Source organism: Loxodonta africana, chromosome 3 (genome assembly GCF_030014295.1).
Source record: "Loxodonta africana isolate mLoxAfr1 chromosome 3, mLoxAfr1.hap2, whole genome shotgun sequence".
Lineage (NCBI taxonomy): Eukaryota > Metazoa > Chordata > Mammalia > Proboscidea > Elephantidae > Loxodonta > Loxodonta africana.
Genome location: NC_087344.1, coordinates 167978140 through 168003078, shown reverse-complemented (window position 1 = coordinate 168003078; position 24939 = coordinate 167978140). Strand labels below are relative to the sequence as shown.

The window sequence follows — 24939 nt, the reverse complement described above, 5'->3', positions numbered from 1 at the left end:
TCTTCGAGTTGTCATTCCCAACATAGTAGACTATATGATTGTCTGATTCAAAATGGCCAATACCAGTCCATTTCAGCTCACTAATGCCTAGGCTATAGATGTTTATGTGTTCCATTTCGTTTTTGATGTTTCCAATTTTCCTAGATTCATACTTCGTACATTCCAGGTTCCGATTATTAATGGATATTTCCAGCTGTTTCTTCTCATTTTGAGTCCGTGCCACATCAGCAAAAGAAGGTCCCGAAAGCTTTACTCCATCCACGTCATTAAGGTGCAAAGGACCTCTTCAAAGTGTTGAAGAGCAAAGATGTCACCCTGAAGACTAAGGTGCGCCTGACCCAAGCCATGGTATTTTCAAGCACATCATATGCATGTGAAAGCTGGACAATGAATAAGGAAGACCGAAGAAGAATTGACGACTTTGAATTGTAGTGTTGGTGAAGAATGTTGAATATACCATGGACTGCCAGAAGAATGAACAAATCTGTCTTGGAAGAAGTGCAGCCAGAATGCTCCTTAGAGGCAAGGATGATGAGACTACGTCTTACATACTTTGGACATGTTGTCAGGAGGGATCAGTCCCTGGAGAAGGACATCATGATTGGCAGAGTACAGGATCAGCGGAAAAGAGGAAGACCCTCAACAAGGTGGATTGACACAGTGGCTACAACAATGAGCTCAAGCATAATAACGATTGTAAGGATGGCGCAGGACCAGGCAGTGTTTCGTTCTTTTGTGCATAGGGTTGCTATGAGTCAGAGCCAACTCGACGGCACCTAACAACAACAACTGATGGCAAGACTTGTCTTATGTCCTTTGGACATGTTATCGAGAGAGACCAGTCCCTGGAGAAGGACATCATGCTTAGTAAGTCAGAGGGTCAGCAAAAAAGAGAAAGACCCTCAACGAGATGGATTGACACACTGCCTGCAACAATGGGCTCAAACGTAACAATGGTGAGGGTGGTGCAGGACCGGGCAGTGTTTTGTTCTGTTGTACATAGGGTCACTGCCAGTTGGAACTGACTTGATGACAGCTGGTAACAACGACAACAACATTGTGTGTCAGACACTGCTCTGGGCTCTTGGAATACACCAATAAATAAAAATAAAGCTTATTAGATGTAAACTGTGGAGCTTACATCCAAACGAATGCAGGCAGGGGCAGAAATAGACTATAAGCAATGAATAAGTAAGTTCTAAAGTGTGTTTGAAGGCGGTAAGTGCTATGGGAAAAAAGAAAAATTGATTAGGATTCAGGGGATCAATAAATAGTTCAGGGGTGGAGGGGATCAAATTACGACTGTAACCAGGGAGGTGAAGGTAATAATATCAAGTAATGCTTCAGGAGGATTCTGTGAGGGCTAAAGGAGAAGATGCTTGTGAAGTGCCCAGCCCAGAGCCTAGCACACAGGTGCTCACAGGGGCTCACTTAAGGTAGCTGTTACTACCACACCAGTCCCAGCTCCCCATTAGGCTGGCCAGTGTCTCCCAGCAGCCCCCAGGCCAAGGCTCTGCCCCAAAAGGACAGGCAGCTTGAGTTATAGACAGATTGGACAGCAGGGTCAGGGTCCTGCCTGACCCAGAGCATAGTGGCACAAACTGCCCCAGCTGGGCAAGGGGACCCAGTGTCTGTTTTGTGTGGTGTGCCCATGGCCAAACCAGTAGGGCAGGCTCCTGCTGGGATGACCAGGTACTAAAAGCCCTGCTGTTTTGATGAAAATGCAAGCTGGAAGCCCCGAGTGGAATAGAAAAATACTGAAAGAGGTGCAATGGTGAGGCCAGGGTTCCCCACACACCTTCAGACGGGGAGCCCCAGCTCTTCTGGCACCGTGTTGCTAGGCAACAGCACACACCTTGAGGACTGCCATCAGGGGCCAGTCCGCTTGGGTTCTGTTTGCTTTGGCTGCTGGGTCTGGTGCCTGCTCTGGCAGAGAGTGGGTAGAGGAGATGCTTAACAATACGGGTGATAAAAGGAAGGCTAAAACGGCATCCTTGACCCCCTGAGTCTGCCTCAGTGCCTGCAATTCCACCTTTAGAGATCTATTCTTTCAAGTAAAGTCTGTGACTCGCAAACTTTGTGTGTGTGAAGCTGTTGGTTCAAACAAAATCTTAACTTAGAGTCATAAACATGTAAAAAAGTTTAAAAAAACAATGTTGCTCTGTTAAAAGCAGAGTCCCCACTCTCCCTTCTAAGGTGACTGGCTTTCTAAACCCATAGGCTCTGGAGGATAATTTGAAAATCACTGGTTAAAGTGTTTCAGCCCCCTGTTAAAAAGTGGGCATCATTGGTTTGGTAAATATTAAGCTATTTTTAAATTGTTGTTAAGTGCCCTCAAGTTGGTTTCAACTCATAGTGACCCTGTGTACAACAGAACAAAACACTGCCCAGTCCTGCACCAGCCTCCAGTCGTTGTTATGCTTGAGCCCATTGTTGCAGCCACAGTGTCACTCCATCTCATTGAGGGTCTTCCTCTTTTCACTGACCCTCTACTTTACCAAGCATGATGTCCTTCTCCAGGGACTGATCCCTCCTGATAACATGTCCAAAGTATGTGAGATGTAGTCTCACCATCCTCGCTTCTAAGGAGCATTCTGGTTGCACTTCTTCTAAGATAGATTGGTTTGTTCTTTCTGTAGTCCATGGTATATTCGATATTCTTTGCCAATACCACAATTCAAAGGCATCAGTTCTTCTTCAGTCTTCCTTATTTATTGTCCAACTTTCACATGCATATGAGGCTATTGAAAACACCATGGCTTGGGTCAGGTGCACTTTAGTCTTCAAGGTGACATCTTTGCTTTTTAACACTTTAAAGAGGTCTTTTGCAGCAAATTTGCCCAATGCAATATGTCTTTTGATTTCTTGACTGATGCTTCCCTGTGGGTGTTGATTATGGATCCAAGTAAAATGAAATCTCTGACAACTTCAATCTTTTCTCCATTTATCAAGATGTTGCTTACTGGTCCAGTTGTGAGGACTTTTGTTTTCTTTATGTTGAGGTGTAATTCTTACTGAAGGCTGTGGTCTTGGCTCTTCATCAGTAAGTGCTTCAAGTCTTCTTCACTTTCAGCAAGCAAGGATGTGTCATCTGCATATTGCAAGTAGTTAATGAGTTTTCCTCCAATCCTGATGCCACATGCTTCACATAGTCCAGCTTCTCAGATTATTTGCTCAGCATACAGATTGAATAAACATGGTAAAAAGATAGAACCCTGACATACACCTTTCCTGACTTTAAACCACTAGTATCCCCTTGTTCTGTTCAAACAACAGCCTCTTGGTCTATGTACAGGTTCCTCATGAGCACAATTAAGTGTTCTGGTATTCCCATTCTTAGCAATGTTATCCATCATTTGTTATGATCCACACAGTCGAATGCCTTTGCATAGTCAATAAAACACAGGTAAACATCTTTCTTGTATTCTCTGCTTTCAGCCAGGATCCATCTGACATCAGTAATGATATTTTTTTTTAATGTGCATTATATCAGCTTTTTCTATGTGGAGAGAAAGGGAAACAAAAGACCCCTGAGTTGACAAAAACTGCACATACCTTAAATTCTGCATTGGTTTTATGGGGAGGTGGTCTGTGGACCATTGGTTAATGACCTCTGCCTTGTGAGGGGTTATCTGGTTTATTAAGGAGCCCTGGTGGCGTAACTAATTAAGCACTGGCTGCTATCTGCAAGGTTGGCGATTCGAACCCACAGTGGCTCTCTGGGAGAAAAGACCTGGTGATCTGCTTCTATAAAGATTAAAGCCTGGAAAACCCTATGGGGCAGTTCTGCTCCGTCACATGGGGTTGCTATGAATCGAAATCTCCTCAAAGACACCTAACAACAAGATCAACATCTAGGGTTTTTTTGCAAATGAGATAAATTCTTAACTTGGGGCATGGAAGAGTGAGTTTTGAAAGGCGGAAGGAGAAAAAGATCTATAGGAGAATCAGAACCTCGTGGGTAAAGCCCAGGGATTTGTATTTTTAACACGATCTCCAGGTAGTTTGGGTATTATTATTATTGTAAAAATGTGCATAACACAACATTTGCCAGTTCAACATTTTTCAGGAGTACAATTCGGTGACATCAATCACATTAAACATTTTATGCTACCATCACCCATAATCGTTGCCAAATTTCCCATCACCGTAAACAAACACTCGCTGTTTCCTAAATCCAGGCAGTTTTGATCATCATACAGAGGTAGGCACCAAAGGTCTAGAACTGGTACATCCAGGCCCTAGGACCCAGGAGGCAGCTGTGAGGTCCTAGCCCTGTGAGGGTAGAAGAAGGGAGGCACCCTGCTGACCACCCCGCCTCCCCAGAACAATAGGAAAGGTCCTGTCCCCTCCCCTCCACCCTTCACAATGGGACCAGGTCACTATGCCCCTGAGTCTCAACCATCATCCACCCAAAAACCTCTGTGGGGACACCCAAAGCAAAAAGGACAAGGAGTTGGGGGAACCATCCAGCTAGGGCTGAGCCTTAAAGCAAGTCTCACTGGGGGCTGATATTTCAAATTCTGACATTTCTCCCTGATTTTTCATGTTCTTTTCTAAGTGGAAAGAGCCCGTGGCGCAGTGGTTAGAGTAATCAACTGCTAACTGAAAGGTTGGCAGTTTGAAACCACCCACGGCTCCACAGGAGAAAAGATGTGGCAGTCTGCTTCCGTAAAGATTTACAGCCTCGGAACCCTATGGGGGCACTATGAGTCGGAATCGACTCCAGGGCAGTGGATTTGGTTTGAGTCTAAGTGGATCCTGTCCTTACTTCTCTTCGAAAGGCTAGTCTCTCCCTCCTATCCAGGAACTTTCGGAGGAGGCCAGAGGTCACAAGGGCTTCCACTAATTGGGCTTGACTAATGGGATTTCTCCTGTCTAGGTAGTGTGCTTTCCAAGCAGAGAAGTATTTGCAACTAAGTCAACAAATACCTACTGACCCCATTGTACCAGGCTCAGGGGTGTTTGCCCGGCCTGCACTGCCCCCATTTCGACATTCTCCCAAAAAGACCTGTTTTGCAGGGACTGTGAGAAGGGAGGGGGGTGAGCCAGCAGGCCACGCAAGAGCAGGAGGCGTCTCCTCCAGACCCCGAGGCCTCTAGTCAAAGTCCGGGTTTACTTAAGAACCTGTTTCTTGACACAGGCCCTGTCCCAGCCAAGACAAACCCAAGACATGCCGGATCCCTGACTTCCTTGGGTGGTTGTGACTTCATGCAGCAGTGGCTCGATGATTTTAGGACTCAGAATTGAGGCATCTGTTTGGCTCTGTGTTCTCTCTGCGGGATGGTGTTGGCCGGGGGGCTGCCCCCCAACAGTCTGTGGACAGTAATTGTTATCCCTGTTAATGTTTTACTCAGTGTACCCATTTGTCAAAATTGTACAGTTAAGATTTGTGCATTTCAATGTATATAAATTTTACCTAAAGCTGTAAAGAACTATAAAATATAACAATAGCCTACAGTGGGAAGAGGGATGGAGATAGATGAAACGAGAATGGCAGAAGTTGATAAACATTGAAGCTGGGGGTTCACTATGCAACTCTGTTTTAAATATGTATGCATATATTTGAAATTTCCCATAATAAAATTTTAAATAAAAGGCTTAGGGGGCGTCTGTTGTTTTCTCTTAAGGAGTCCTTTTTGCGCAGTGGTTAAGCACTCAACTGGCTTCCGTGAAGATTTCCAGCCTTGGAAACCCTATGGGACAGTTCTACTCTGTCCTATAGGGTTGCTATGTGTCGGAATCCACCACAGCAATGGGTTTTGGTTGTTTTCTCTTAGAAATCTTCCTTCCTGATCAAGAATCTTTGAAAAAAATTTCATACTCTTTAACCTAGTAATTCCACTTCTTGGAATTTATCCAAAGGAAATAATCAGAGGTACACAGAAAGCTTCACTGCAGTGCTATTTAAAATAAGGGAAAATCGGACAAAACTCCATGTCCAGCAATAGGAGAATGGTTAAAGAAACAATGTACAACCATTAAAAACAAACAAACAAGCCAACCCATTGCTGTCAAGTCAATTCTGACTCATGGCAACTCTATAGGACACCGTAGAAGTGCCCCAGTGGGTTTCCAATGAGTGGCTGGTGGATTTGAACCACCGACCTTTTGGTTAGCAGCCAAGTTCTCAGCCACTGTGCCACCAGGGTTCCACAACCACTAAAGACATAAGGAAATGCTTGTGACCTAAAATTATATGAAGAAAAAAAAATCAGAATACAAAACTGTATATACCATATAGTCTTCATTTTGTCTTTGAGAATGCATATCCATGTGTAGGAGAAGAACCCGGAAACGATAGAGCAGAAGGTTGAAAGCAGTTATCTCTGCTTCGTGGGCTTACATCAGATTTTAATTTTCTTCCTTGTTCTAGTCTGTATTTCCATCTTTTCTACAATTAACATGTACTATTTTGGCAATGGTTTAAAAAAAAAAAAACTAAGCCATGCTATTTTGAAAAAAAGAGGGGGAGGGGGTAGACAGAATGACAGATTTCCATCCATGTTCCAGTCACAAAAAAATGGAACTGGAAGGAATCTTAGAAATTAGAAGTTGCCTGAGTCCAACTCTCATCTTACAGATGAGAAGACTGAGGTCCAGAGAAGTTGAATGGCCCCCTACACCAGAAATTCTTTCCCCTCCTCCCACTGTCTCCCAGGCTGCTCATTTTAGTGCCCCCTGAGCCCTCACTACCTCCAAGGACCTTTGGAGCCCTGGGAGTGCCCGTGTTAACCCCAGAGATGCACTTGGGGAGCAGATCTTTGACTCTCTGGGTAGTCCGAGCCCGTTGTCAGCATCCTTGGCTAGCTGGGCTAGAGAAAGGACAAGGCCAGTGGGACAGTACCAGGCTCTGCCACCTGATCGCTCAGTGCTTTTCCTGGAACGGTTCTGGCCGACCATCTCTGTCTTCTCAGCTCTGCTATTGCAGAGATTACTTCTAAACAACTAGGCTAAATGTTTGCAAGCGCTGGTTTTTCATGGCTTTCAAACCACCAGACCTGTTCCGACTCATAGCAACCCTATAGAACAGAGTAGAACTGCTCCATAGGGTTTCCAAGGAGCAACTGGTGGATTCGAACTGCTGACCTCTTGGTTAGCAGCTGAGCTCAAAACCACTTGGCCACCAGGGCTCCAATTCTTAAACCACCATCATTTGTAAAAGAAACAGCGCAGTTCTCTTGAGCATTGTGCTCTTTTAAGAACTATTTATATGGGATCAGACTGACAACAGTAACTCCAAAGATTAAATATGAAATTTAGGAGGCAGTGGGTTTATGTTAATGGAGGGAGGAACAATCAGAAAAAGAGGGTGAGAAGGGGTGCACAACTCAAAGAATGTAATCAGTGTCACTGAATTGCACGCGTAGAAATTGTTGAACTGGTCTATGTTCTGCTGTGTATATTCTCCACAACAACAACAAATAAAATAAACAGTGTAGTTCAATGGTTACTGTCAGGTTACAGTCAGAGGTGTAAAACTGTGTGAGTCCTTAGACATCAAGAACCTTCTCTGGAGAAAGTGGGGGTGAGCAAGAGCTTACAATGACAAGAGAACAGCAGAAGACGAGAAAATAGCTTGTTCATTTGTGATGTGTTTAAGGTCTGTCTCTTCCCTACAGCTGCTGCGTTTTGCAAATGGTTAAGCACTTGGCTGCTAACAAAAATGTTGGTGGTTCAAGTCCACCAGAAGGTACCTTGGAAGAGAGGCCTGGTGGTCTACTTCCAAAAAAACTGAAAACCCTGTGGAGCACAGCTCTACTCTGACACACATGGGGGGTGGCCATGAGTTGAACCAACTCAAAGATTACTGGTATTTTTTTTTTTCCTCTGTACCCTATCCTTCTCCCTTCCCCAAGCACCGCCCCCCCACCTCCACCCCACATACACATACTATAAGCTCCTTAAAGGCTGGGACTTTGTCTCAAACACCTCTGCTTCACCAGAACCTAGCCCATAATAAACCAAAAAACCAAATCCATTGTCGTCCGAGTTGATTGTAGCTCATAGCGACCCCCATGCATTACAGAGTAGAACTGAACTCCATAGGGTTTTCTTGGCTGTAGTCTTCATGGAAGCAGATAATGGGCCCTCAATAAATACTTGTTGAAGGAATGAAGATTATTTACCTAGAATGTGGAAGACCTGACTTGTTCTAAATTAACAATGTTTCCAGAGTTTTAACTCTCTAATTCCAAAAGTACAGGATATTTGAAAAAATATTTTTTGGCCCTTAATATTTATTTGTACAACTGCAATTCAGTGCTTCAAACAGTTGTTAATAACAAAGACACAAGCATCTGGTTACCACGTTCCCAGTGAGACTGCCATGATGTTCCTCCCTGACTGCTGCCTTCTACCCCTCCCTCTTGGGAGTCTCTTGAACTTGGCCAAAAAGCCAACTGGGTGATAGTTTAAAAACATATACCAGTATTTTTATGCAAATAATGAGCTTGTTCTACTTTTTTTTTTTTTTGCCAAACTGAGTCTCCCCCCCCCACCAGGTATCTTCATCATCGCACTATGCTAATTTTTTCTTGTCGATTAAAAAAAAATTAGCATATCATGCTTACAAAAATATCTGGGGGAAGAGGAGGGTGAGGTTGGCAAACAAACAAACAAATATAGAATGTGTACATTACTTGTATAAAAATATGGTATATACTTAGGGAAAAGAAATCAATTTTGGAGATTTTTTTTCCTTAATTTTACACTCCCAGATCAGCAGACTTCTACTCTCTGAGGCACTTAATAGGATAACTCTGAGATTGAGCATGCTCTCCAGCGCCTGTGGCATAACCTACTATTTTTGTTGTGGTGGTGTGGTAAAAATATACACAACAAAACCTTCACACATTCAACAATTTATACATATATAATTCATTGACCTTGATTCATTGATTACATTCTTTGTGTTGTACAATCATTATTGCTATCCTTTTCCAAATTATTCTACCACCATTAATATAAACTCAATGCCCCCTAAGGAAAAACTCTCCCTTACCCTCTCTCTCCCACTTCTGGTAACCACTAATAATCTTTGGTTTCTACATATTTGCTTATTTTGTATAAGTGATATCATTAAGTATTTGTCCTTTGGTGGATTGCTGGGTCATATGGTAGTTCTGTGTTCTCCTTTTTGTGGAACCTCCAAGCTGTTTTCCACAGAGGCTGTACATTTCACATTCCCACCAGCAGTGGATGAGAGTTTCAGTTTCTTCACAACCTCACCAATGCCTGTTGTTGTCTGTTGTTTGTTTTGTGTTTTATCATTGCCATTCTGCCAGGAGTGAGGTGGTATCTCATTGTGGTTTTGATTTGCATCTCCCTAATGGCTAATGTCGACGGCACTGGGTTTAATGGCTAATGACTTTGAGCATCATTTCATGTGCTCGCTGGCCATTTGAACATCTTCTTTGGAGAAATGTCTGTTCAAGTCCTTTGCCCATTTTTTGATTGAGTTGTTTGTCTTCTTGTTGTTAAGTAATAACCTTCATTTTTATTACAACAGTGGATTTTGGTTGAGGTGGGGACAGGTAGGTAGAGCTAGGAAGTAAGGAGAAGGTTATTTCCCAGCTGCTTCACTTTCCTGCCCCACCCCTCCCTAATCCCTAAGTGCCCTTATCTCCCCGCCATTCCACCTCCTACTTATCCAGGGAGAGCAACAGATTGGCCTAGCACAGGTCACATATCCATTCCTTGGCAAAGGAGGATTTGCCACCTCATTTGACAATCCCACCAAGACCATGTATAGTAAGGAGGGAGTATATCCTCCCAAAGAGGCACTGTTACCAAAAGAGGGGGACGGAATGGACCTGGGGAGGCAAAAACAACAGGTGTCCACTATAGGGGAGGTCCTCAAAGTAGGTTCAAGTTGCCTTCCAGATTTCCTTATCCAAACAGCTTTGGGTATGAGACTTTTTTTTTTTAATTACCTTCTTATCCTTGTTTTGTGTGTGTGTGTGTTTTAGGTGAAAGTTTACAGTGCAAATGAGTTTCTCATTCAAAAACTTACACACAAATTGTTTTGTGATGTTGGTTGCAATCCCTGCAATGTGTCAGCACCTGGATTCCCCTTGTTCATTCTTCCAGGTTTCCTGTCCCTTCCTGCCTTCTCATCTTTGATTTTGGGCAGATATTCCCCATTTGATCTCCTATACTTGATTGAACTAAGAAGTGCTGTTGTTTGTTTTGTAAGCCTATCTAATCTTTGACAAAAAGGTAGACTAGAGTCTTTTCTCCTTGGGCCTCGTTGGCAAAGTTTTTAATACTCTTGGCTTTCCTCGCAAAGTTTTCAGCTGTTTGGGAGCCAGTGCGCATCTCCAGACACACTTTGTGAACGTGATAGGAACCTACACAGGCTGCTTTGAAATTGCAGCAACCTTGAGCACAGACTCAGGACTCAGAGAGCCTGATTCCATTGTGGCTTGTTAATCTCCCAGCTGTGGGGCCTTGAGCAAGTGACTATACCTCTCAGCACCTCGGTGTTCTCATCTGTAAAGTCATAAACAATAGTACGTGTCTCATTGGGTTGTTTCAAAGATTACAAAACCTACTGTGCTAAGTATTTGACCTACATCATCTTATTTATACTCACAACCAGCCTATGTGTACACTGGAAAAAAGCACCCTTTTTGGGGGGTGGATGCAGCCCCACAATCGGGCACACCCCCTAGTATGCAGAGCTCAAGCTAGACTTCAACTTCCACTCACGCCTTAAGCTAGGTACCTTTGTGAATAGCCTGCACAACTGTTCACAGCAGCCCTGCCTACCGGGCAGGTATTTGAATATCCCCGTTTTTACAATGAGGAAACCATGACTTGGAAAAGTTGAGCACGGTGTAGCAATGGGGTGGTGGATTCACTTCTAACTTGCCTGTTTCCTTACAGTACCCCAGTCCTCATGGACCTCCTTACCACCTGTGTTGTGACCACATCCCTTTCACCAGCTCATCAGCGCACTTCTATATCTTTCATAGGGGATGGCAACCAAATACATCTCTAGCGATTAACCCATAGATTACCACCAATCTCTGTGAAGTCATCCTGTCTTGGCAATTTCAGGAGTCCAAAATATTGTGAGTCTGAGTGAATCCTTCTTCATCCTCTAGAACTGAGAGATCAGTCTTACCAACAGATAGCACAATATGAGGCAAAGCAGATTCCAGTTTCAGGATTTTTTTTCTTTCGAATATGCCTAGAAGCATTACGTGGCTGAGAGATATTAGGGGAGGGTTTTCTCCCATTGCCATAGAGTCAGTTCTGACTCATATAGGACAGAGCAGAACTGCCCATAGGATTTCCTAGGCTGAAATCTTTACAGGAGCAGACCGCCACATCTCTTTCCCTTGGAGAGGATGGTGGGTTAGAACAGCCAAGGGCTTAATCACTGCACCACCAGGGCTCCTTAGAGGAGGGTGAGTTAACTAAACCCCTTCTTCCTCCATTTTTAAACACTCTGTGATCCTCACATCTCGCAGCATGTTTTCTCCTTTTCAAAATGGGCAATTGAGAGCTAAGGCCACAATGATACTCTAAGTAACCTATAAGTTTTCTTTACCTGTACCAGCTGTACTGGTCTCTTTCCAAAGGGTTGCAGGGCCTTCTCGGCTCTTGTGGCCTTGGACTCCCTCCTCTTCTTTGTTCCCTTGGGGAATGGCCTTCAGCCTGCAGGACAGCAGCTGGGGGAGCTGCCTGGTGCTTTGGGTCTACAACTTTCTTTTTTTTTTTTTTTTATTGTACTTTAGATGAATGTTTACAGAACTAGTTTCTCATTAAACGGTATGCATTGTTTTATGACATAGGTTGACAACCTCACAACATGTCAACACTCTCCTTTTTCAACCTTGGATTCCCTTTCCTTCCTGTCTTCTAGTCCTTGCCCCTGGGCTTGTGTGCCCTTTTAGTCTTGTTTTGTTTTATTGGTCTGTCTAATCTTTGGCTAAAGAGTGGACTCAGGAGTGACTTCATTACTGAGCTAAAAGGGTATCTGGGAGCCATACTCTTGGGGTTTCTCCAGTCTCTGTCAAACTGGTAATCCTGGTCTTTTCTTGTGAGTCAGAATTTTGTTCTATATTTTCCTCCAGCTCTATCTGGGACCATCTATTGTGATCCCTGTAAGAGTAGTCAGTGGTGGTAGCCGGGCACCATCTAGTTGTACTAGACTCAGTCTGGTGGAGGCCTTGGTAGATATGGTCTATTAGTCCTTTGGGCTAATCTTTCCCCTGTAGCTTTAGTTTTCTTCATTCTTCCTTGCTCCCGAAGAGGGGAGACCAGTGTTGTGTCTTAGATGGCTGCTCACAGGCTTTTAAGACCCCAGATGCTACTCACCAAAGTAGAATGTAGAACATTTGCTTTATAAAATATGATGTGCCAATTGAGCCAGATATTCCTCGAGACCATGGTCTCCACAGCCCTCAGCCCAGCAATTAGTTCCTTCAGGGGGTTTGGATGTGTCTCTGGAATTTCCATGACTTTGCCTTGTACAGGTTGTGCTGGCTTCCCCAGTATTGTGTTCTGTCTTACCCTTCACCAAAGTTACCACTTATCTATTGTCTATTTAGTGTTTTTCCATTGCTTCTCTTGCAACCATCAAAGATTGTTTCTTTTTGTGTGTAAACCTTTTCATGAGTTTTTACAATACTGGTCTCATACAATATTTGTCTTTTTGTGATTGACTTATTTCACTCAACATAATGACTTCCAGATTCATCCATGTTATGAGATGCTTCACAGATTCATCATTGTTCTTTATCATGCAACTTTCTTTCTTGCTCCTTATCTCAGTCGGAGTGAACTTGACAGGCTAGTTCCACTAGCTGAGAGATTTTTAGGTAATTTTCTTTTTTTGCCTGTTACAAACATAAAAATCAAAGTCCAGATGTCTGGCACGCGTATCTTTAGTTTAATAAAGAGTTTTCTTACAGTTGTTTTGTGATGTATGCTTATCTATCTGTGGGGTATGTGCTTGAAGACATATAATCCTTGTAAAAATTATATATAAGTTCTGATGTAGAAATTGCTTTTCAGGACTCCATAAACACAGCCCGCATTGCTGTCAGACTTTCCATTGGTGTCACCTCCTAAAAGACTTTCTCTCTCTTTCTGACTTGGAATACATTGCATTGGCTTGATTGCTCCAGGGTGTGGACCCCAATTGGGTAACACCTTCCCCTTCTTTCCTTGATGGGTTTGCATTGACAATTGCGATTTGGGTGTTGTCTTATTCATCTAGTGCTGCTATAACAGAAAGTCCACGAGTGGATCCCTTCATCAAACAGAAGTTTATTCTCTCACAGTCTAGTAGGCTAGAAGTCCAAATTCAAGGCTTCAGCTCCAGGGGGAAGCTTACTCTGTCGGCTCTGGAAGAAAGTCCTTGTCATCTATCTTCCCCTGGAGTAGGAGCCGCTCCACACAGGAACTCCAGGTCCAAAGGATGCGCTCTGCTCCCAGCTCTACTTTCTTGGTGGTATGAAGTCCCCAACTCTCTGCTTGCTTCCCTTTCCTTTTACCTCTTATAAGACAAAAGGCCACACCCCAGGGAAATTCCTTTTATGGATCAGGGACATGACTTTAGTAAGGGTGTTACAATCCCACTCTAATCCACTTTAACATAAAATTACAATTGTGTAATGGAAGACAACCACACAATACTAGGAATCATGGCCTAGCCAAGTTGACACATATTTTGGGGGGCACAATTCAATCCATGACAGATGTGTATCATATAATTGTGCATAGGGGAGGAAGGAATTGTGTGCCAGACAAAGATACTGAATGTTGTTGTGTGTCACCTTTGTGAATCTGTATATCATGCAGACTACACACTTTCAAAGACAGATCACTCCTTTAAATCAAGGTACTGCTGGAAAATTGCTTTATCCCCAGAGCACTGAATATAATTCAGTAGTCCTGCCAGTTATATCCCTGATTTAACTGTCTCTCTAAACTTAGGTCTTGAATGGTGAGATCTCAAAGGATAGCTGCAACAGAGCCAGCCACCTTGGATGGTGTCAATATCCCCAAATGGCGTGGAGTACATTAGCACATATTTAAAGGGAAAGGCCTGGAAACCCTGGCAGCGTAGTAGTTAGGAGCTACAGCTGCTAACTGAAATGTTGGCAGTTCGAATCCACCAGGCACTCCTTGGAAACTCTGTGGGACAGTTCTACTCTGTCCTATAGGGTCACTATGAGTCAGAATCAACTCGACAGCAATAGGTTTGATTTGGTTTTCTAAGGCTTGCAACCACCATTTTCCCAACAGACTTCCCACTCGAGTGGGACCCAGGGGCAACAAATGAAAGAAGATGAAAAGAAATGGACTTGGCCCATGTGCCTCCAAAAGGCCAAATATAGTCAGAATGAACTGAAATCATCTGATCGGACAGATTAGATGTTTTAACACCAATTCTGAAACCTCAGAAGTGAGCCTGGCTACTGGCAAACAGCCAACACTGTCATATTTAATTTTTAGATTTTGGCTGTTAGATCTGGCCCAGTTTTGTGTTTGATCAGATGTATGGGAGTGGAGAAGGGTCCTAGCTCAGTGACTTACCAGCTGTGTGACCTTGGACAGGCCATTCACCCAGTTGAGAGTCAATTTTCTCATCTGTACAATGAAAGAAACAATTCCTGCTCTGCTTGCCTTGTGGGGTGTTGTGAAGGCCAAATGAGATGATGTTTGGGAACTGGAAAAACACTATGCAAATGACTGGCATAATTAGGCTCACAGGCAGAACATTAAATCCTTTTTGCCTTGTTCACTCAGTTCTCCACTTAATTTACATGCTGTGGATTTTTACCCTTCATTCTTGCAACAAAACCCTTTTGGGAGTATCATTTTCAGACCAAGAATTTTTGTGAGATACATGTCGCTGCCTTATTTATCCTCAGAGTCCTCTGGGATAAAGAAAAGACTGGGATTATGAGGAAAAACAAACCCAGAGAGATGGTAGCCCAAGGGCACAAAGAATCCCATCCTGACCTTTCTTTCCGAGATGGCCAGAGCAGTCACCTTCGAGTAGATTCTGATGCATGGCCCCATGTGTGTCAGAGTAGAACTGTGCTCCATACGGTTCTCAGTAGCTGATTTTTTTCAAAAGCAGACCACCAGGCCTTTCTTCCAAGGTGCCTCTGGGTGGATTTGAACCTCCAACCTTTCAGTTAGCAGCCGAGCACATTAACAGTTTGCACTACCCAAGACTTCATTATTAGATTATCAACTCCAAATCTGTCTCCTTTTTCATCTCAGCTCCTTGCACTTATACGTGTTAGGCAATCATGCATTCATGTGGGCTGAAAGGGAACATTAATTTTATTTTCCTTATGGATTCAGTAATACAAAGTACCTCTGGGCCTGGATGTAGTTTTAGGTTCAGTGCAGATTCTAAAATACTTGTCAGAGCCAAAATCATTAATTCCATGCTCTGTCGTTTATTACAAGATTTAAAAGAGTAAGAAATGTTAAAGGGCATTTGGCATGTCTGTTGTGTTTTCTTTCTCCCAAGTAGTGCTTTTTTTGTTATTTTCTTGCTGTTATGGATTTAGTGTTTGATTTGGCTGCTTCATTGTTGCTATTCAGTTTCTCCGTAGTTCAAGTTGTTGTTGTGTGCCATCAAGTAGATTATGACTCATAGTGACCCTATAGGACAGACTGCAGCCGCCTCATAGGGTTTCCTAGGGTGTAATCTTTACGGAAGCAGACTGCCACACCTTTCTTAAGAAGAGTGGCTGGTGGGTTCAAACCACCTACCTTTCAGTTGGCAGCCAAGCACTTAACCGGTATGCCACCAGGGCTCCTTTTAATTCAGGTAAAGCAACTGAGCTGTGAGTTTCCCACTGTGCAGGGAAATTAGGCATAGACAGGCTCACATGTTGAGAGTACATCACCTTCCTGGGCTAAAGATCACACTTTCATCAAACACAAGGAGGAATTGTAGTCTTTCTTGGCAGAAGGGAGCACAAGGAACACAGGGAACCAGAAGTACAGCTTCCATGCAATCCTTTGTAGATTTTTCATGGACTAGTTCTTTTTTTTCTAGTTCTTACTTTTTTGTTGTTGTTTGTTTAGTTCTTACATTTAGGATCTCCTTGCTCATCGACTCTACCGTTTGGGGCAAGAAACACCACCTGTTCTACCCTGCTCTTTAGTTACCTTCCTGTATCCCTCTGGTCCATCAGGACTTTATTTGTACACAACAGCAAAGAAAGCCACACAAGAAATGGATTTCTAGGGACTAGGTCAAGTCCCCAGGTGGTGCAAATGGTTTGCACTCGACAACTAACCTCAAGGGTGGTCGTTCAAATCCACTTGGTGATGCCACAGAATAAAGGCCTGGTTTTTTTTTTTAATCTTCTTCCATAAAGGTGACAGCCAAGAAAACCCTATGGAGTAGTTCCACTCTGTAACACATGGGGTTACCTTGAGTTGGAATCCACTCAAAGGCAGCAGGTTTAGGGACTAAATTATCGCCGGATGGGGAGGAGTGGTCCAAATTACTATGGTCACTGTACATGCCTCCCAAAAACCACTTTGGCCGCAGGATGCCTTGCTCTCCCCTAGGGATCCAAGAGCCCACTACTGTGATGACTGGTGTCGGAACTATCATGCTGGGCAGGCAGAGGTGGGAAGGCGTTAATGGTTGACCACTACTAATGTACATTCTGCCCACTGTTCTCTCCTTGCAGTCTGAGTACCACTATGAGTACACGGCGTGTGACAGCACGGGTTCCAGGTGGAGGGTCGCCGTGCCGCACACCCCAGGCCTGTGCACCAGCCTCCCGGACCCCGTCAAGGGCACCGAGTGCTGTAAGCAGCCGTCACTCTCCAGGGCAGCCCTGCCCCTCAGCCTTGGCTCCCACCCCAAGCCAGCCCCTTCCTGACTGTGCAGCTGCCTTAGGGAGCCAAATCCTTCCTCCAGGTAGCCTCTACCCTCAACCCTTTCGAAATTTGGTGAAGAAATTTAATTTCATGGTTGCGCAATTCCAGCTGTGTGCCACTCAGACATTTTTTCTGCTTATGCCTATTTTCTTTTTCGTCTGTGTGTTTCTTTCCAATCTACACTCACGGGCTACAATCAGTCATTAGGGAAGATTACGTTTCATTTTCATTCTTGAAAAGAAAGCCAGAGAAGATGAATTTCCACAGCTACAGCCCTTTAAAAGGCACTGGGTGTCAGTTCAGGGAAGAAGAATTTTCCCTGACTGATGGATCTGGCTGTGCAATTAGAAAGGCAGTGGCTCTGTGACTCTGTAGTCGCAACCTCTGCAATTGAGAGCTGTTTCCCCTGCACTGTTCTCTTAGGAATGCAAAGGGAACAAGAATAAAAATTGGGGACCAGCACTAAGGAATATCTGAAGATCTGGAAAGGGGCCTGAGGGCATTTAAACTCTAAAATGAGCTTAGCACAGTGCCTGGTTCAGTAGTGAGCAAATTAATGCCTGTTAAATTATTGAATAGGTGTTGCTGAGATCTGAGATGTGACTAATGGGAGCAAAGGATCCAACTTCTGTGAGCGCGTCTGACTTTACTGAGCTCCTACTCTGTGCAAACACTCTGTGTGCATGTGCTATGCGACCCATGAAGATGAACCAGGCACAGTCTCTGCCTCCAGAAGCTGATGGAGGGAGCTGGCATTCGTTCATCCATTCATTTTTTTCAGCAAACCTTCATGGAGCTCCCGCTGTGTCTGTCTGTGCCAGTCATGGAGCCAGCCATCAATACAATGTGATAATACGATGTGACAAAGAATGGGGCTGATGGGTGCTTAGGATCAGGAACCGCTGGGAGAACCACTTGAACAAAAGTTTGAAGGTGGAAGCACAATGGACACATTCAGGGAAGAGCATGTGGTCTGGGCGGGGGCAACACAAGGAAGGTGATGGATGCGGTTGGGGTGGAGAAAGGCCTGTAGTAGGAGACTGAGCTGGAAATTTAGGTTGGGGGCAAATCCTGGAAGACAATTAGAGTTGAAATCGACTGGACGGCAACGGGTTTTGGGGGGGATGCCGGGTTGAGAACTTAACTCTATAGCCAAAGGGGAGTGCCTGATTATTTTTTAAGTAAGGGAAAAAAAGCACCAGATCAGTGTTTTAGTGCACGCGAAAGCCGGACAATTAATAAGGCAGACTGAAGAAGAATTGATGCCTTTAAATTGTGGTGTTGGCGAAGAATTTTGACTATGCCATGGACTGCCAAAAGAATGAACAAATCTGTCTTGGAAGAAGTACAACCAGAGTGCTCCTTAAAAGCAAGGATGGCGAGACTATGTCTCACATACTTTGGACGTGTTAATCAGGAGGGAATCAGCCCCTGGAGAAGGGCACCACTTGGTAACATAGAGGGTCAGTGAAAGAGAAAAGACCCTCAACAAGGTGGATTGACACAGTGGCTGAAACGATGGACTCAAGCATAGCAACAATTGTGAGAATGGCACAGGACCAGGCAGTATTTCGTTCTGTTGTGCATCGGGTTGCTATGAGTAGGAACTGACTTGATGGCACCTAACAACAACACAACAACAGTGTTTTAGAAAGATACCTCTCACCACAGAAAAAACAAGAAACAAGGAACTAGTTAGGAGGACATTACAATGGTTGGGTTAACGGGTCATGAGAACCTCAACTAGCATGGTGGCAATGGAACCAGAAAAGAGGAGACAGGCCAGAGACACAAGGGGGAGATTTAAGGCTGAAGGGCCATGTGCTGTTCAGAGGGGTCAGCACCAGTGACCCTGGCATCTTCTCCATTGGAGAGCTCTCAGAATGGGTGAGATACTTTGTCCTAGGAAACAGGACCATCAGGGACAAACCAAAGTCCTGGAGCAAGGCAGAATTTCCATGCCTTAAAATTTTTTTAACTGCTTTACTGAGATATAATACACATACAGTAAAATGCATCCTTTTAATGTGTGCAATTCAATATTTTACAATGTTTTTAGTAATTTACGCAATTATGCAACCTTCACCACTATCTAATTTCAGAACATTTTCACCATCCCAAAAAGAAACCTTGACCAGTCAGCAGTCTTTCCCCGTGTCTCCCTCCTGCCAGCCACTAGCATCCTGGAATCTATTTTCCCTCTCTGTGGATTTGCGTATTCTGGACATTTCATGTAAATGGAATCATGCAATATGTGCCACAACTCTAAATCTTCACGGGCCAAACTAAATCCCAGTCCTGTGCTTCTCCCCTTAGGATGCCCACAACCCATCCACTTCTCCTGGGGTGACAGTGGTCTCACCACCCCTCCCCTCGTCCCCGCTCTGTTTTCCAGCCTTCTCTTGCAACGCTGGGGAGTTTCTGGATATGAAGGACCAGTCGTGTAAGCCATGCGCTGAGGGCCGCTACTCCCTAGGCACCGGCATCCGGTTCGATGAGTGGGATGAGCTGCCGCACGGCTTTGCCAATCTCGCAACCAACATGGAGATGGAAGATGGCGTCACTGAGTCCACGGAGAACTGCACTTCGTGAGTTCTCCCTCCGTCCGGGAGGAGGGGCTGCAGGGAGCACTGGGCAGGAGGATGGTGGGGAGAGGGACCCAAGCTGCCAGGGTGGGGCTAGGACAGGTTCTCCGGATGCTAGCTCCGACTTCCACCGCCCTCCACCGTTACTGACTGGAGTTTACCAGGGACTGACAGACATTTTTGAAGCGTGAGAAATGGGAGTAGAGGTGGATAAGGCGGACTAAGGACTAAATGGCTCAGTCTGTTTAAAACTAAACCCAAGTAGGGTTACTCTATAGACTTTTACATCAGCCAGTAAACTTCCTCTCTTCCATTGTGCAAAGGGTTGCATAATTTGCAGGCTTTGGAGCTAACTTCTAAAACTCTTCTGCCACACCTGAGTTCATGGGTTTGGAAGGGAATGAGTAGGACAAGAGCTTTGGTCAGTGGTAGCTAAGATCTACCATAGCCTTGAGACCCTAATGACTAGAAATTTTTCTGCCTCAGAAGATCTCTGCCGGTAATTGAAAAGCTCAGGCCAGGGTGCTTGGAGAACTTGTAGGCTCTCCCTATCAGATCTTTGCATGTTTAAGTCCAGGGATAGGATTAAATGATATACTTTCTGTGTGCCAGGGGAGTCCCTGGTGGTGCAAACAGTTAACATTCTTGACTGCTAACTGAAAGATTGGAGGTTCAAGTCTACCTACAGGTGCCTTGGGAGAAAGGTCTGATAATCTACTTCCAAAAAATCATCCATTGAAAACCCTGTGGAGCACAGTTCTGCTCTAACACACATGGGGTCGCCATGAGTCAAAATCAACTCAATGGCAACTTGTTTTTAGTGGGTCAGGTACCATGCTGGATGTCTTATACAGACAATCTTGCATAATCCCACAAGAACTCTATGAAACAGGTATTGCTGTTCCCATTACATAGATGAGGAGCTGGAGGCTCAGAGGAGTTAAGTGACTTGCCGTTTATTACTCTTGCTTTCGGCTAGTGAGATTGGAATTCAAACCCAGCCCATGCTTTCTACTGCCCCATGATGCCACCTTCAAATAGCTTTTGTTATGTGCAAGGCAATGTTGGGAGCTGGGTAATAAAAGCACCAGGTGCAAAGATGTAAAAGGCAATTGTATATTGCTCTTTGTTAAATATTGGCAATGAATGCAGAAGAAAAGTAAATGAAGGCTCGGCTTATACCCAAGCAATCAAATGAATGGAAAAGACTTCATTGCATTACACGTGGATATCTAAAACTGATGGTGACGTCCCCCATTCCTGTGCTCAAGTCTGCTAGAAGTACCATTGTCTCAGCCAAGCAACAGGCATTTAACAGTCCAATTTTAGAGTTCAATTTTATGTGTCAAAGTCATTAGCGTGACAAGGCCAGCCTTGATCTTGGAGGAGGAGATAAAGCTGGAGAGGATTAGAGCTGGAGGGAGAGGGAATGTGTAGCTTAAGACAGGCAACCCCCACTTAAGCCCTAATAGCGAACGTGGTTGACCTCCGATGAGCTGTGGGGCTGGCTCACTCCAGCCTGTGCAAAGAAAGCGTTTCTCATTTCCCTGGGGTCCTCACTGAGAGTCCAGAAGTCATTATCTCTCAGCCAGGCAGGATGTGGGCCCATTAATAGCACATCTCAGGCAGGCAGATGTGCTTCCACAGCACACACTTTGAGGGTCTGGATCTCAAGGCATCCACAACATCCCTGGGAGGGAGGGAAAGGATGTTTCTCCTCTGCAGAAATGCACAGGGAACGGCCATCTGGAGAGGTTTTGTGATTTCCCCACCGTCCCTCAGAAAGGCAACAGCTGAGCTGGTGCCAAAAACCCAAGCGTCTGGCTTTCCTGTTCAACTGTGTATTTACCTAAATCCAACCCCAATGCCTCCAACCTGACCCAAGCCAATATCACCTGCTACCTGTTCTGCCACAAGAGCCTTGCAAATTGTCTCTGCCTTCACTCCCAGACTCCTCCAGGCCACTGCCCCCTCAGCAGGAGACTGATCTTAAAGCATAGATCCAATCACAGTGCTTTCCTGCTCAAAACCCTGGATTCTGTGGATTCCTATAGCTTTTGAGATAAAATCCAGTGCCTTCCAATGGACTGCAGGACTCTTCCCAGACTGGCCTCTGTCCTCTGCCCATTTCTCTAGTTTCTTTCAAGTATGTTCCTTCTTGCTTATTATGTTCCAGCCACACTGGCCACCATGTTCCCTCCTCCTCAGGGCCTTTGAACACACTCTTCTCTAGCTGCTCTCCTAGCTCGCTCCCACTTATCCCTCAGTTCTCAGCCTAAATGTCACTAGCTCAAAGAAGCTGTCCCTAACCCTACAGACTCTTATTATATACTCTTGTATCATCGTATGTTTCCCTTTATGTCCCTTATTACAGTTATTATGAGATGGTTAATTGTGTAATTAGTTGTTAAGCTTCTGTGTCCTCCACTGGAAATATAATGCAAGCTCCAAGAGGGAAGGGATGGGGTCAGCCTTGTTCACTGCCATGTCTCCAGGCTCTAACACAGTGTCCAACATAGAGTAAGAAACAGATAAATAATTGGGAACAAAGCAGACCAACTGAGCCTTCAGGGGATCAGCGCTGTTTCCTAGGTAGAGGTCTCAGGGCTAAGGTGCTGGCAACAGCCTGAGATCAGAGTCTGGGATAAAAAAGAGGGAATCCGAGTAAAGAGTATTGTAGAAAGGATGTTGTATATTACCAAAAAAAAACCATACCTACTGCTGTTGAGCCCATACTGACTCATAGCAACCCTGTAGGACAGAATAGAAATGCCCCATAGGGTTTCCAAGGACCTCCTGGTGGATTCAAACTCCCGACCTTTTGGTTAGCAGCCATAGCTCTTAATCACTATGCCACCAGGGTTTCCTGTTGTGTATTAGTAAAGAAGAAAGAGCAGACGCCCAAATACTGTGAAGGTGAAAAACGAAAATGAAAGATGTAAACATTAAAGAGATCTCAAATAAGCAAATGCATATTATTGTTGTTGTTAATTGAGTTGGCACGAAGCCGGCTCCAACTCACGGCGACCTTAAGTATAACAGAACAAAATGTTGCCCGGTCCTACGGCAACTTCGTGATCAAGTCCATTGTTCTGGCTATTGTGTCAATCTATCTCATTGAAGGTGCCCCTCATTTTTGCATGATGTCCTTTTCTAGTGATTGATCTTTCCTGATGACCATATAGACCAAAGTTCATTAGCAGTTACTAGGGTAGGTGAGCCCTGGTGGTGCAGTGGTTAATCACTTGGCTGCTAACCAAAAGATTGGCAGTTTGAACCCACCAGCAGCTCCGAGGGAGAAATGTGTGGCAGTTGGCTTCCATAAAGATTACAGCCTTGGAAACCCGATGGGCAGTTCCACTCTGTCCTATAGGGTTGCTGAGAGTCAGAATCAAATTGATGGGAATGAGTTTGGTTTTTTGGTTTGCATAGGGTGGGTGGGAGGGGGAAATGGGGAGTTATTGCTTAAGGAGTACTGAGGTTCTGTGAAGGGGATGAAAAAACTTAGAAACAGTGGTGATGATTATACAGCCTGGTGCACGTAATTAATGTGACTGAATTGTACATTTAAAAACGATTGGATTGGTAAATGTTTTGTTATGTATATTTCACCACGATTAAATGAAAAAAAGAGAGAGAGATCTCAGACACCGGAATCTTGTAGATTTGCCTGTACACTTTCTTCTTTTTTTCATGAACTTATAACACAGTATCCTACAGTGAGCTACGCTAGAGTCACAGTGCCTGGAGGGCTGGCTGTGAAAGAAGCCCCCCGTGAAAATCTCTGTTTCCCCAGGGCCATGGTGAAATGAAGTATGTATAAGCATATCACAGCTGAATGACCTTGAGCAAGTTTCCCAACCACCTCTGTGCCTCAGTTTCCTCATCCTAGAAAAGAGGATACAAAGGATACCCTCATGTAGATTGAAATGAGGCAATTATTGTTGTTAGTTGCTGTTGAGTCAATTCTGACTCATGGTGACCCCATGTCTGTCAGAGTAGAACTGTGTCCATCGAGTTTTCAATGGCTGATTTTTTGGAGGTAGATCACCAGGCCCTTCTTCCAAGACAGCTCTGTGTGGACTTGAACCACCAACCTTTTGGCTAGTAGTCGCATGCTTACCATTTGTGTCACCCAAGGACATAAATGAGGAGATACCTGTAAAGAATTTAGAACAATATCTGGACCTAGAAATCAATGAAAACATGTTTTTATTACTGAGCATAAGATTATCTTCACCAGGGGGGACACCTCTGACAAAAATCAGAAATGTGATGCATTTAGCAAATGTAACCCACTTATGGCATCCTTGTAATAATTCATCAAACTTAGAGAGTTATTTATAGCTGATCTTGTGTAGCACATCAGCATTAAGTGTCAACTGTTTCAACAAGGAGAAATCCGTGCCATTTAGGCTAGCTGGGGTATTTTGGATGAGTTCAGCTTAGGTGTTTTGGATATGCTTCCATTTTGGGAATAACACTACTGAACAGCTGAAGGTACCATGTTATTCTGGCAAACACAGGCAGAAACCTGTGGACTAATTTTGGGTTCCCTTAGGTGGTCATCATTAAGCAACTGGAGACCAGGGTTGGTCTCAGGCAAAACAGTGAAATAATGGGATTGTATTTGATTCCCATTGCTCACACTCGTCTGTATAATCCCTTGAGCCCTTCCTATGTGCCAGGCCCAGTGTTTGGTCCTGGGGATGCAATCTCTCTGCCAAACTTTCACTCCCTGGGGCTCCCCACATGAAGTTCCCTCTTCCTGGAACACATTTCCTTCTCCCTCCCTCTGTTTAATTCCTACTCATGTCTTAGGATAAATGTCACCTCCTCTAGGAAATCCTCCCTGACTCCTTTATCTGGCTGGCTCTACTATCTGTGCCCATAAAGCTAAACAACCAAACCTGTTGTTGTCAAATTGATTCCATCTCATAGCGACCCGTATAGGACAGAGTAGAACTGCCCCATAGGGTTTCCAAGGAGCAGCTGGCTGGCAAATTCAAACATCTGACCTTTTGGTTAGCAGCCTGAGTTCTTAACCACTGTGCCACCATGGTGAGCAAGATAAGTGAGCATCTACAGACCAGCCAGGAAGACAGACATTTACATAAGAGTTAAAGTATGTTCAGAAGAAGAAACCCAAATTACAAAGAAACTAAGAAAAGATGCTCAACCTTGGAAGTCATCAGGGAAACGAGATTAAAAGCACAATGAGACACTATCTCATACAACAGCATATTGGCAACAACATTCGAATCTGATGGTTCCCAGTTTGGGGAGAATGTGGAGGAACAGGAACTCCCTGACACTGCTGGTGGGGTGTAAAGTGGTACGACCACTTTGGAGACCAATGTGGCAGGAGCCGATCCAGTTGGAGCTTCACATTCCCTCTGACTGAGCAGTTCCCTCACACATTTGTACAAGGACACCGGGACAAGAGTGTTCGTAGCAGGGTGTGCACACTAGC

General features: G+C 44.4%; 1 protein-coding gene across 1 annotated transcript in view; it reads left to right on the top strand.

Moving 5' to 3' along the window:
* Positions 1-19302: 19302 nt before the first annotated feature.
* Positions 19303-24939, top strand: part of ELAPOR1 (endosome-lysosome associated apoptosis and autophagy regulator 1) — a 35974-nt gene continuing 30337 nt past the window's right edge. Inside the window, exon 1 of the mRNA XM_023547436.2 lies at positions 19303-19469. Coding sequence (XP_023403204.2) covers positions 19309-19469 — 161 coding nt within the window. The 5' untranslated portion in view covers positions 19303-19308. The remainder of the gene's footprint in view (positions 19470-24939) is intronic.